Here is a 12,738-nt window from a genome sequence, read left to right as displayed (position 1 = left end):
TCTCACCACTATTCAAATCTACTGTCCATGCGAATCTGCTGATCAAATCTCAGTCATTTAGCAAAATTGCCACCCTTTCATCTTCCTGTCCTGAAAGACTGACATTAGAGCTCACCGCCCTTGCAAAGGCTGTAACATCTCTTCTGGCTGGCCCTGTAAAAGCTCTGTTAAGCTTGCTTCTCTGGCAAAAGATCTGACATTCCCACATGGAATGGTTTTCTGCACTGAGAAGATTATTCACTGGGCAAATAGTTTAATCACTGGGTGTAGGGACTGTGGTAGGTGTTGGTAGTTTGAATCTTTATGTTCATGGCACTTGGTTTAATCCTCACTGGGAAAGGGTCCTTTTCAAATAGAATGATCCCAGACCATTTGAAAAGGCACTTACCAGAGGAAGCTTCCTTCTGCATGAGCTGAGTTCCTTATAGTGTCTATCTGTTTGCAGTCATTGTGCTGGCAACCCTGTCTCTTCCCTCCACTCTGCTCTGCCTGAGTTAAAGCCCTCACCTTTTCTTGTATTTGCATCTTTAGGGACACGATTCTCAACAAGACGAGATAGCCCCCATTGCTGGACCAGCAACTGCACTAAGTAGTATGTGGGGAAAAGGCAAGGAAATGCAGAATAATATAGTGACATGGTGCATAAAGTATACATTTAAAATGCAGTGTCTGCAGGAGAAAGCTCCACTGTAGGAAAACCATTAGATTTCACGTTCAGCTGATTCCTTTGAATTGGCGGGCAAGGTAGACACATAATCAGACCTTTCAAAGACTCTGCCCACTGGTAAATCACCTGATTTCTTTATAATCTACTCTGCCACTGGCCTTTTCCAAAAAACATTCCTTTCTATTTTTGACTTACAGAACCGTGGGAAACAATGGCTTGGAATGTAGAGCTGAGTCTCTCTCTTGCATTTGAACTGTGTATTCAATAGTATGTTGATAGCTGCCATTTCATCAGTTTCACACAGATCACACAGTACTTTCATTCAGGTGCATAACCTCCCTTGTATCACAGATGTCTGGCGGATTGGGCTAGTAGAAATCCTCCGGGAAGGTACTGCAGCTAATTTGCTTTGAAAGATGAGGTTATTTCTTTTTGGAGAAAAGCAGTTATTTATTTCCCACTTGTCAATATCAGGTATGTACATGCGAGTCCAGTCTTCTCAGATACATTTGTTATTGTGCTGAGTGCTTGGATGCTATTGGCTCCACTGCAGCAGTGCCTGGTTACCAGTAGGGCCAGTGGACGAGGACTTGAAGTGCAAACTGATCATAACTTCTGCAGCCTTGCAATCACTCCTAGGGTGGTGTTTAACCACTCTCATCACACACAGTAGTGATTACCGTTTCCATGATGGGATGGGGCAGCCCTGATGGGGCCACTTAGAATTCCCATCACCTTGTTCCCCAGTCAAACACTGAGTGAAGGGTGATGCCCTTTTTAATCAGCTGGTCACAGAACCTAATTTGCACTCTGCATCCTACTGCTGATTTCAACATTCATTAGGTTGAGCCATTCAAAAACCACAATGAATCTAATTGTGTCCGAGTGGTCTTAAAAACAGTAGTTTCCAGATCTCCTCCAGGTGTTGGTGTTGCCACACTGTAGGTTGCGGTAGAGGCTCAACCTCCTTTCCTGGCTTAAAAACAAGTTTCACCACCTCGTGCCACCACCCTTGGGTTGGCAGCCTGTGTCTCCAGTTCCTCTAGTGAAACCTCCTGAATCTTCCAAAAGAATATATTGACATCCTCCGAGACACAGAGTGACCATTCAGCAGGGTGCTACAAGAATTCACGTGAAAGATTCCAATTTGGTGTTTATTGGAAGCAATTGGTCATCTACATGTTGAGAAGTGGAAGTGTTGCTCCAACATTGAATTTGCACAATTCCAGCATACAGAAGAGGCCCTTCCCAAATTTACTTTTCATCAGTTGTGGATTTAAAGTTATTTTGGCAGGCCATAATAAAGTGTTTCCTCTTAGGAAGATTTCTTTCCCTCTATGCATCCCCTTTTCCACCTCACCACTAACACTCCTATCCACCGAGCCTCAGGCATAAGTCCTCTTCGTAGCATTCATAGGTGAATTTTCTATTGGATATTATTTTCTACCAGTACAGCGAGTGAAATCCACACTCAGTGTCTACAAACCTTATACAGCTTTCCACTTGAATTGAGCGAGTATGGCAACCCAACCAGCTTCCCTACCAGAAGAGACAGCAGACTTTGATAAGAATCATGCACGTTTTCTACAAACATTCTTTCAGAAACTGAAATCTCCCTCTAAGAGCTTTGTATATATTGAAAAGGGTTTTGTGCTTCTGCATTGAAAAAACAAGGGAACAACAGAAATGTTAAGCTACTTATATTTATAAAATGGTTTGGCTACCTTTAAACAGTCCAGTATAAGATTGATAAGTCTTGCTGCTATTAGACCGCTGACAGGCTACCTTGGTTGAATGAGAAGGGCTAATATCACCAGAGGAAAAACTGTCAGCTTTCATAGGAAATTACCTTTTCACTACTGAAATGTGCAAACTAGCCACCTGGAGATCCTCCATACATTCACTGGGCACTTCATTCTAGACTTGGGCTCCAGGACAAACTGCTTTTGGATCAAGCCACTTTAAATCAGGTTGGTTAAGAATAATCCAGTCCTCATCGAGTCACTATCTTATTGCTGGCTGCGCCCCTTTTTAAGGATTCATTTAGGTGTTTAGTACACTCACAGAATAGCGTTTGGATAAGGGACAGTAACTTGCTTGTAATCCCAAATCTCCATTATGAGGATCCTCATTGATAACAAACACTCTGCCTTCTTCCCTCATGGTAGCAATAGGATGGTACTTTCAAGAGTAGGATCCTGCATTCCTTCAAAAGAAATTGAAGCATCAGCTGCCACAGTGCTGCACATGTTTACCACTAAGATGCTGTGGTCCTTGTTTATCTTCATGAGGCTGTAACCTCTATAGCCCTATTACTCTTGCTTTCTTTCTTTTTTTTCCCCCCTTAAAGTGGATTGGGAAATGTTGAATCTATTAACTGACTCCACTTTAGTGGTTTCTCCAATAACATTCTGCGAATGAAGAAAATGCACATATTTATTTTTGTTTTTTTAAAGCTATATTATCTTATATGAAAGTGCTCTGAGGTTCTTTCTGTGAGTGACAGGACTGCTGAGTCGTTGTGACATCAGTGAAAATTCCCATGATAAAAACTAGGATTACATGTAAGTAACTTTTCCATCATTGATACCTGGGAACTTGAGCACAGAGGTACCTTAACTTTTGCTAGCCCCTGTACCCCTGAAAAGGGTAGATGTTTATAGGGCGCTTCCATAAAAAGCGGTGTGCAGGACCAGCATGCTTTGAATTCAGTGGCAATTCGGCAAAAGTGCAATCATCCATGTAACAGTGTCAATGGCCAAGGTGGTAACCAAATCACCCAACGGAGGGACAACCATAGAACATTTACCAATGTTGATAAAGGATTTTTGAAAGACAAGCCCATGAACGAGTGATCGTGATTGGCATGCGGTGGGCGTGGTTAAACGCCCACAGATAGATTACAACACATCAGGGCACCTGTGCTCTGAACCTAAAAAAGGCATCAAAGTACTGAGAAAGATAAACGGGAGATGTGACCCCAAGCCGCTGGGCAAGAATTACCCACCTACAGACAGAATGGCAACATTCTCGGACTTCCAGTTTGTTTTCTGTTGGGTTGTGAAATAGCTCTCAAAGGCTGAGAATGTGGCGTCACGGCCAGAGCTGTCGACTTTGTAACTGGGGAACCAGGTTTAAGTCCAGGAATCAGCTGAACATCCTGTGATTCTGGGCAAATCACTTTATCTCCTTGCGCCAAAATGAATCTCACCTTGTGTAATGTAACTCGTGCTCATGGAAAGCGCTCAACTGCCCTTGGGTTGAGTTTGAGCTGTACAGAACAGCAATAAAGTGGTTTGGGTTTGAAGTTATGGCACCCTAACTATTTTTCCCTTGAGGAGCCATATTTTGCCTAATTGGGTGTGAGTTTCAGAAAGTTACATTAAGAGAGCTGGTTGATTTGTTCCTGTTCCAGTCACTGTTATTTGCCGTCTCAGCTCCATGCTTTGTCGCTGATCACAATTTGTTAGTTTCCATGATAGAGTGCACTGTAAGATGCATGTGTATGTGTGATTTAACTAAGATTGGTGCTTCTCAGGATTGTGACACTTGGGTAGAAGAATCTGCTCCAGTGATTTTCTTAAATTTGCAAGAGCAAGTAATGGCAGTTTTTCTCAGGAGTATCGGAATGACAGAGAAGTTTTACTTTCATTAACAGAGCTGACCTCTAATCAGATGTTTAGAATGTGTGTCATGCTCGCCCTTGAAGTTTAATGTTGTCCCCTGATGTACTTTATAGTACCAAATTACACTGTCCTGCTTTGAAGGATTGTGGACTCTGCTTTAGAAGAGGTGGTCTGAAAGGGACACAGCTAAAGCAAAGACACAAGGTGCCAGTAGGACTGAGAAGCAAGGCCAGCTTTAGCGCTGATGGCGCCCACGCAACAGTCTTTTTTTGGCAACCCCCATGACCTCCTCCTCTCGGATTCACGCACTACCACCCGGCAAAAGTGCCCCTCATCTCTTCATAGCCCCTTTCTCACATACATTTTGTTTGATTTAAAGTGGTGGTAAACTCTGGCTTTACTAATCCACTCATATTTTCACATAAAATATAGATCTTTTATTTGCAGCAGGCTTATTAACTCTATGCGCTACTTTATGGCGAGTCAAAATTTCCACTAGACAAAACTCAGATTTCTCTCTAGCAGGAATATCAGTCACAACTGTTATCTTGACATTTTTATGTGAAAGCTGGAAGCACATGGAACTCTGCATCATGTGATTTTAAAACGTATGTTCTTGCTAAACAAAGCGCACACCCCCCCCCCCCTTCACCTCCGGAGGTCAGTGCCCTCCCATATGAGATCATTTGTGGTCTGTGGCATCGAACAGACAGAGCTTTAGGCGCTCTAGAATTCTGCATTCCAAAAAGTGTGAAATACAAGAGCCAGTCCTAACATGTTTTTTCAACAAATCCCATGTTGGAGATGTTGACTTGGTTTACAGAAACAATACACATGTCGAGAGGGAAAAGAGAGAGTGGCAGAAGAAATGCGGGCGTTGCTTAATTTTGCCTTCATGTTGAGTACTTTTCATGAATGAATGAATACTCGATTTACTTTGACTCACAAACACCACTGCTATAAAGCTGGCAAGGCTGGAAATTTATTTATTCCCCGAACCTTACGACTTCTAGGTTTAGACGGAGACCAAAAGAATATCTTTGATTGCATCTTATCTACCAGGCAGACACCCACAAACTAAAAATTGAGAATTACATTTGTTTATTTCAATATCATCTTAAAATGTAAGTATCTAGAGCTCTTGATTGAAAATCCATAGGAGTACTTGTTCAATTGTCAGATGGGATACACAAATTAAGAGTGCCATTTCAGTTCGGACCTTCATTACGCTTCTGATAAGTAATCCAGTTCAAAGGCTGTTTCCTCGTGTAATTATTTACTCCTGTTATACACACCAGTGCTACTAAACAGTTCTAAGCATTCACACTTGCTAATCACTGCTAGAGAAATAAGCATTAGCAAAGCCAGTAGGTCTGGAATAGCTACCGGAATGTTGGCTTAGTGCTTGCTTTGACATGGTTTTAGGAAAAACGTTGTTACGGAATTTGCCAGTCTATTTCCAGTATAAACAAGCATTTGCAAAGCAATGGGTCTCGCGTTTGTTCGAGTTAGAGCTGTTAGCGTTGTAAATTCCTAACCAGACTTTTCTTGCCACATAGATTGCAAATGAAAAGTAAAACAGTTTTCACATAAGCGAGGCGACGGCCGCTCTGAGCACGAAGCAGACACACAAAAGGAAACAAAAGTTCGCTCGCAGTGAAACGTATCGGCAAAAGTGCAATTATCCATGTTACCGGCAAAAGTGCAATTATCCATGAAACCGGGTCAGTGTCATGCAAAGCGCTCGACTACTGCCCACCAAGATCGCACTGCCTACGAAATAAAGAGAAAAAGTAGTCCAGAAACCTTACGGAAAACATGGAGCCTTGTATGTTTTTAGTAGTTTACTGGTGCTCTCAAGGAGGGCTAACCACCGGAAAAGGCATAATGTGTGCATGCCTTTCACAAATGAAATCAAGTGAATTTTAAAAGGCAAGCCCATGAACCAACCACACTGCTGGGCGTGGTTACAAGCCCATAGAGAGATTGCAAAAGGGACAGAGCACTTTGAGCGCTCGACCCTAAAAGTGGCTTAAAGCAACAATGTTTTTGCCTCAAAAAGCACACATTGCCATTGTAGCCCTTGGCACTAAAGGAAACTACTTTATATGTCTATATGTGTTCCTTGTGAAAGAGCAGAATGCAGCAACTCACACTGAAGCCCGCCAATGGCTAAACTGGGCTTCCCACGCTGTATGCGGTAGTGGACGAAATCAAAATGTGAGTGACACAACAACAAATGCAGAGATAATCTTTGCTAGACTAGCTAGTGTAGTACTCGCTTTGTCTGTTGAGCACAGGGTGGACGTACAAACATGCGAGTCTGTTTTAGAAAATATTTTGGCAAACGCTTAGTTCAGTACATTTTGCTGTGAGCATATGACGTCACAGAGCATCTTAGATTGGTAAAGAAAAGGTTACACGTGTGTGCGCTCCACGAGTGATTTGAAATGGTGGTCTGATAGCAGCAAGGATATTTCCTTAGACCATTTCTTGCTTGGTCCACCAGCTGGTCACTTTATATACTGTCAGAACCCCATTCAGCGGGGCCATGGGACACTTAAGAGCTACTGAGGTGGTTGAAGCTTTTCACTCCTTATGTCCCAAGGCTCACCCTACTATGGATCCTGGTCAGTTGGGTCACACACCCCTTTCAGCACTTGACTCTCAGGTAGAGTAGCTTGAAATTCAAAACTCCTTCAGGGGAAGCTCGGATACAGATCCCTGAACACGACTCATAACTCAACATGCAGGCGCACGACAATAAGTCAATGTCCAGTCAAATACTTGTTTTTGTATAAAAATGATTTTAACTCTAAATCTGTGCATGCAAAGATACACAACATTGAAAAAGCAATCACACTATCCCTTTGAGGTTGAGGCTCTAGTAGTTGTCAGGCAACTCTCTGTCCTCCAACCTATGGTGAAACTGGTTCGGTTGTTTTCAATTCACTGATGGCCGCATCCAGGGAGTGTAAACTAATAGGAAGTACTCAAGAGTTCTTATCTCAGACTCTGCTAGTATGTTCAGTCATTAGAATCTAGTGATTAGCAGCACCAGTGGTTGTATGGCCCCCGGGTCCGCAAAGGCCCAATGCTCTGCTTATCCGCAAGGTGCTCCAGTGGTCACACAGTAAGTCACTTCTCCCTCAGCAGAGATTGCGTGGGAGGGGGGATATCTTATTCCGACGGGGGGCTATTGGTGCAGTTCACCCTATGAGTTTGTGTCCCACCTTGGATACAGCGGTTTCTCTGTCCTGGGTGGCAACCCAAACTTCTCGGCTTCAGTGTTACTGGTGGTCTGTCCTGGCATATGGGGTCACCACTCCAGTCACTCTGGCCTGATGTGGTGTCCACGATAGCCCCATTTGGCTTGCAGGATTGCCTTGGCAGATCAGTCCTGTAAGCAGGTCAAATTCCCCCCACCCCCGCCCCTTAAGTTCAGTTCACAGCAGCCATTCCTGGGATAAAAATCAGCATTCGGGATCCACACAGTAATACAGTTGGGGACTCAGGGCAGGGGGTACACATCTCTCACTATGCAAAGGACTTTTTCGTCCCAACATATACCACAAGTCTTTTATCCAGCAATTGAAGTTGCGTGTGGCAAGTCAGGATTGTTGTGCATTGATGGTTGCATTCATACTACAGCTCTTTAGGATTGGCAGGCAAAAGCCAGCAGCACACCCTCTCTCTCAATTTCACCGTTATAGTTTGCTTGTCCTTCCTCTGTCTCGCTCTGCATGTTGTGCTAGAGGAGTCCTGCTTTGACCTAGTATGAGGGTGGATGGCGTACCCTTCCTACAATTGACAAAGAATTCATACTACTGTTGCATGTTGTTAAGATTCTGTTGTAATTTGCACAAGCACCGTACTAATGAACTGCTATTTTCCTCCGGTGTCAGTGTTATCACCTCCTCCTACTCTAAATCTGTAAGGCTGTTCACAGCAGGGAGATAAGAGTGGCTGAAAGTGAGTGGGGTAGTGGTCATGTCTGAGGCTCAATATCCTATTTTTGTTAAATCTATTCAGCAGGAGTCCTTTTTAATGAATGCATTTCGTGCTATGGTAACATGAATGTGTTAGATCATTAAAATCTGGGTGATAAAATTTGCCAGGCAAGAGAAAGTAAATTTAACACAACGTGTATGGCACTAGTTATAAGTCTACAAGTGAAATTTAATCCGAAAAGAAAATGCGCAGCTCTGAGAAAGACACACTTTAAACAAACAAATTAAATTGGTAAACTGGAGTTTAAGAGAGAACACCTTTCAAATTAATGAATGTTCCTTGGGGTAGATTTTAATGGAGGTCCTAACAAAGGTAAGAAGTAACAACATGTTTTTTTCTTTTCTTCATGATGTGCCCACCTTTGAAAATTGTAGAGGCTTACTAATGTGATAGAAAGGGCCACTCAGACACTGGGAGATCCATTCACTCACATTAGGAGTCGCAGTATGGCTGCGCAACCTTCCTTCAACTGCAGGCGGCTTTAGCACACAACGTATAATCCAGGAATGCTTCATATTGCCTTTAATTATTCACAAACTTCAGTTTGCAGTCTTGCTAATCCATGCATAATATTGATTTTCTTGTTTAAAAGTGCCCTTTTGTTTTGTTAGGTCAAGGAGCCTACCATGGATTACTTTAAGTGGTTCCAATCAAGCATCAACCAGTTTTCCCTATCCAAAGGGCAAACTACTGCATTGAGATTCAGTGCTCACACCCATCTTACAGGTTATTTATTTGGTTGATTGTTAGTTAGCTGTGTTGCTCAAATAGAAATTGCTAGAGTGATGTATCTGCAACACCCGTTTTAGCCTCTGGTTCACCCAGAGATATGGCTTCATGGTGAAGCAAACAGAACCTTTTAGAGAATTGTTTCCCCATAATTTATAAATTATCTGCTGGGTTGTACTTGGTTAAGTTAGGTAGCAGAGTGTGTGTGTTTTTAGTTGCAGATATATGAACCAAAAAACCCTGGACGCATTTAGAATATGGTTGGAAGTGCATTCAGTTCCCATTTAACCATGTGAACGCACACTTAACCCCCACTCTCGAGGTTTGTAGACTTAGTGCTAGTGTCACGGGTCATTGGGAGGGGTGTTGTACCGCTTATTGTAACAGGGAGAAGCATATCTCCATGTCTAGATTTCCTGTACTTGATCCTCAATTACTTCAGACAGCCAGTTCCCAGATGAACAGCCTTGCAGAATGAGGGTTGGCCCAGGGTCCCCTTTCTTTTTGTGTATCGTGACTGCTAAATGTCTCTCATTCCTTTTGACTGTTTTTCTATGTTTGTGTCTCCAGTACTTCTCTCTGATTTTGTTTTCTTGATGTTTCCTACCGAACAGCCGCAGTTCCGGATTGCTGTCCCATAGAAATTGAAGAATAGGTAGGAGAGGCCAAAGACTACGCATGATGCAGCTTTCAGACTTTAATCTCTCAGTTTCTTATATATTTAATTTCTTGTCCCTTACCAGGAAGCACCGTCCCAACAAATAGGTATCTCACGTTGTTGCAATACAGCAGCTTGTTCAATGACAGAGGATGGCCCGATGTACATTCATCCATATGCACACTGTATGAGCAACTAAAACCATAATTTAGAACAACCTTCAAACACTGATTCTTATAATAGGAATTTAGCGAAATGGGTGCCCATTCTGTACCTTACACATAGGAAGCACAGTCATGTTAGTCCCCCTTGGACTGCTTCCTCTTTTTAGGTTTTTAGCTAAAGCCCCTTCAGTTCTGCACATTGTAGAGCCAATACCATATGGCATATCTGAAGCACGAGAAATAACATTAACAAAAGGGAGAGGCAGATAGGCTGAGGTGGGCACTACCTGCTCTCGGGCCCTCCCCATCTAGCCACATGCACGCCATTTGTTTTTGTGTCGCTCACAGGAAATACGTTCTGGTGCTCTCGTGTAAATATTCTTTCAGGATGTTTTTCAAAATCTGTGTTCAGGATTCATTTGGCACTCATACCTTGCCCTTAACGCCATTGCTCTAGTTAAACTCTGCCATTTACATTTCTTTTTAGAATACAGATCCTGCAGTTCGTTCTCCACTTCTGAACCACTGAGCTACTGTCTTGCTCTTATCGGGGTATTGGATGCCTTTTGTGCATTTCTTTTCCAGAATATGGTCCTGCTTGCGTCACTTAAAATAGTTCTTTGTGGCAATGGTTCCCAAGGTGTTCACAAAGAAAGAGCAAAGTGAATGGCTGTAGAACCTCATCCTGTGTAACCTAATCTTCCCAGACGTGCTTGGGTGGTCCCAAGCTTTGGCTACCTCGATTAGGCTTCAGATATCACCTTGAAGTGCCCTCCAGAAATAATTCTGTTGTCTACCCTGTGGTGCCCGCTGGTCTCAAGCCTGCCCTACCTCATCCTCTGGGTCTACTTCCAGAGTTAGGCTTGAGGTGTTTTTGGAGCATAAAAAGAGGGCTGTCCACAGTGTTATGGATTAAATCCAGGTCTGTTGTCAAGGTGCTCCACGGGCCTAGCAAGCCAGTGGTTCAGTATTCTGTTTGGGCTTTGCTGTTGAGGAAAGCTATCAGAACCATACTATCTGCTGTTGTGATGGAGGCCATGGTTACTAATGGTACACCAGTCTCCTTGCTCCACCCGCGAAGTGCACAGACAATTCAGGTAAAATGGCTCACCAAAGTATGGGATGGAGTCTGATTCTGAAGGCCTATATTAATAAAATGGGCTTCTGAATTCCACTTGCAAGCATTGTTCTTTCTATCCAGCTTTAGGTTTCAAGCTGTATCCTTTTATAAGGTGCGAAAAAGACTCTTGTGGATCCCTGTTGAAACACAGATATTTTAGTGCCAATGATTGTATGTGTGATTTACATTTTGTTGTATGGAGCAACACTTGAAGGATTTAATTAGGATGATTGGTCAACTATGAAGGCTCCTAGTTCCCACCATGGGCCAGCTATTACCAAAGATCCAGCCACATGGCTTCTGTGGTCCAATAGAAGATGCAGCATCATATACTACTGAACGATGCTTAATTTCGTAACCTACATCAGCAGTTATGCACCAGCCCCTACACCTCAACAGGATATCAGAGATCTCCTATAGGTATCTTCAGGATAAAGAAACAGACACCAAGGAGACAGATGGGGATTTGCCTCCTACAAAGGTTTTCCAAAATCTGCTGGACAGGTGCTTTGAACATGGGGGTAGTTCCTCTTGTATTGCCTAATAATAGGCGGCAGAAAACCTCATCCCAATCTAGGGTATCATAGTTGCCACAGCAAACTCTGAAGCTGTTGGTATGTTTTTTACCTCTTCTCCAGCGCAGGCTTCTTTGGTCTCTGCAGTCTGCAGCAGGGAACCCAAAAAGTGTTCACAGATATTCAACTTGGGAGAAAGTGTAAGTTTAGGCAGCATTAGAAAGAAGTTATTTTTTTATTTATTCACAAGTAAATGTAGTCACTAAATTGCATTCCACCACCTTTAGCTAAATAGCTATAGAACTGATCACTTACTGTCTAGAGATTACCGTTTTGCCATCTGTGCAGGGTTGCCAAAACCCCTATAAGCTTTCAGAAAGTCCAGGCTACACATTTAGACTCACCCTTAGACTGAAATGCTATGAAGGATATCTCACCCAGCCTCAAAAGATTTCATTGGTTGCACATCCTGCGATTGTATTGGTTGCCCATCGCTTGAGACTCTATGGGTGAGTACTGTAGTTTAAAACATCAAAGAAGGTATCCAGTTTAGGATGTAGTGTAGTGTATCCAGTGTATGCCTGGACCATATGACACTGTGTGGCAATGTCCCAGGAAGTCGGTCTTGCAACACTTTTCAGCTAGGAATCTGAGGCCAGGCAGCTATAAGCTTCTTGTCATCAGACTTTACCGATAAAAATGACTAGGACAGGTAACTCCATATCTGAGGTCTAACCTTTGGGACAGACTATCTGTGTACTTAAAGTTTGAAAAGATCTTAAAGAATACCTGAAGAACTTTCTTTTCTACTCAGCCTCTTTACCATTCAGTGGACTGTTCCAGACCCTACCTCAGGCATTTAACCAGATTAAGGAGCACAACCCTGGATCTTCCTCTCTGGTGCTTGGACCCTCTGAATCCTAACAAAGGCTTTATCATCTTACACACATTGCAAATTACAATTTCTTGTAATGTAGATCTGGAGGACATTCATTCTTATTATCCTCCCTTACACCACTGTGACTGTTCACCTTTGTCCTAGCAAAGCAATGTGATGCCGTTTCCTGTTGTGTGATATACTTTTTAAAAACCCGCAAATAAATATTTCTAAATCAAGGTTTTCACTAACGTGAGAGGGGTGTTTTGTAAGAAATTGCGATGGAACATAAAGATTTAGCGTAGTGTTTTCACATAAGTCCCATAGATCTAAACTTGAAAGAGAAATTAGTATGACCAAAGCTAGGATTC

At 42.7% G+C, this 12,738-nt stretch overlaps 1 protein-coding gene across 3 annotated transcripts in view; it reads left to right on the top strand.

The window, feature by feature from the left end:
• The window catches only part of RNF157 (ring finger protein 157), a 494,906-nt gene that overhangs the window by 411,980 nt on the left and 70,188 nt on the right, over positions 1 to 12,738 (top strand). Inside the window, exon 19 of one of the 3 annotated variants that reach the window (XM_069200215.1) lies at positions 9,648 to 9,688. The exons of the other annotated variants lie outside the window; for them this stretch is intronic. Within the exon in view, the coding sequence (XP_069056316.1) occupies positions 9,648 to 9,688 (41 nt within the window). The remainder of the gene's footprint in view (positions 1 to 9,647; positions 9,689 to 12,738) is intronic. 3 annotated transcript variants of the gene reach the window in all.

The sequence above is a fragment of the Pleurodeles waltl genome, chromosome 7 (assembly GCF_031143425.1).
Source record: "Pleurodeles waltl isolate 20211129_DDA chromosome 7, aPleWal1.hap1.20221129, whole genome shotgun sequence".
Lineage (NCBI taxonomy): Eukaryota > Metazoa > Chordata > Amphibia > Caudata > Salamandridae > Pleurodeles > Pleurodeles waltl.
Note: the sequence above shows the minus strand (reverse complement) of the source record. Positions and strands in the feature narration are given on the sequence as shown.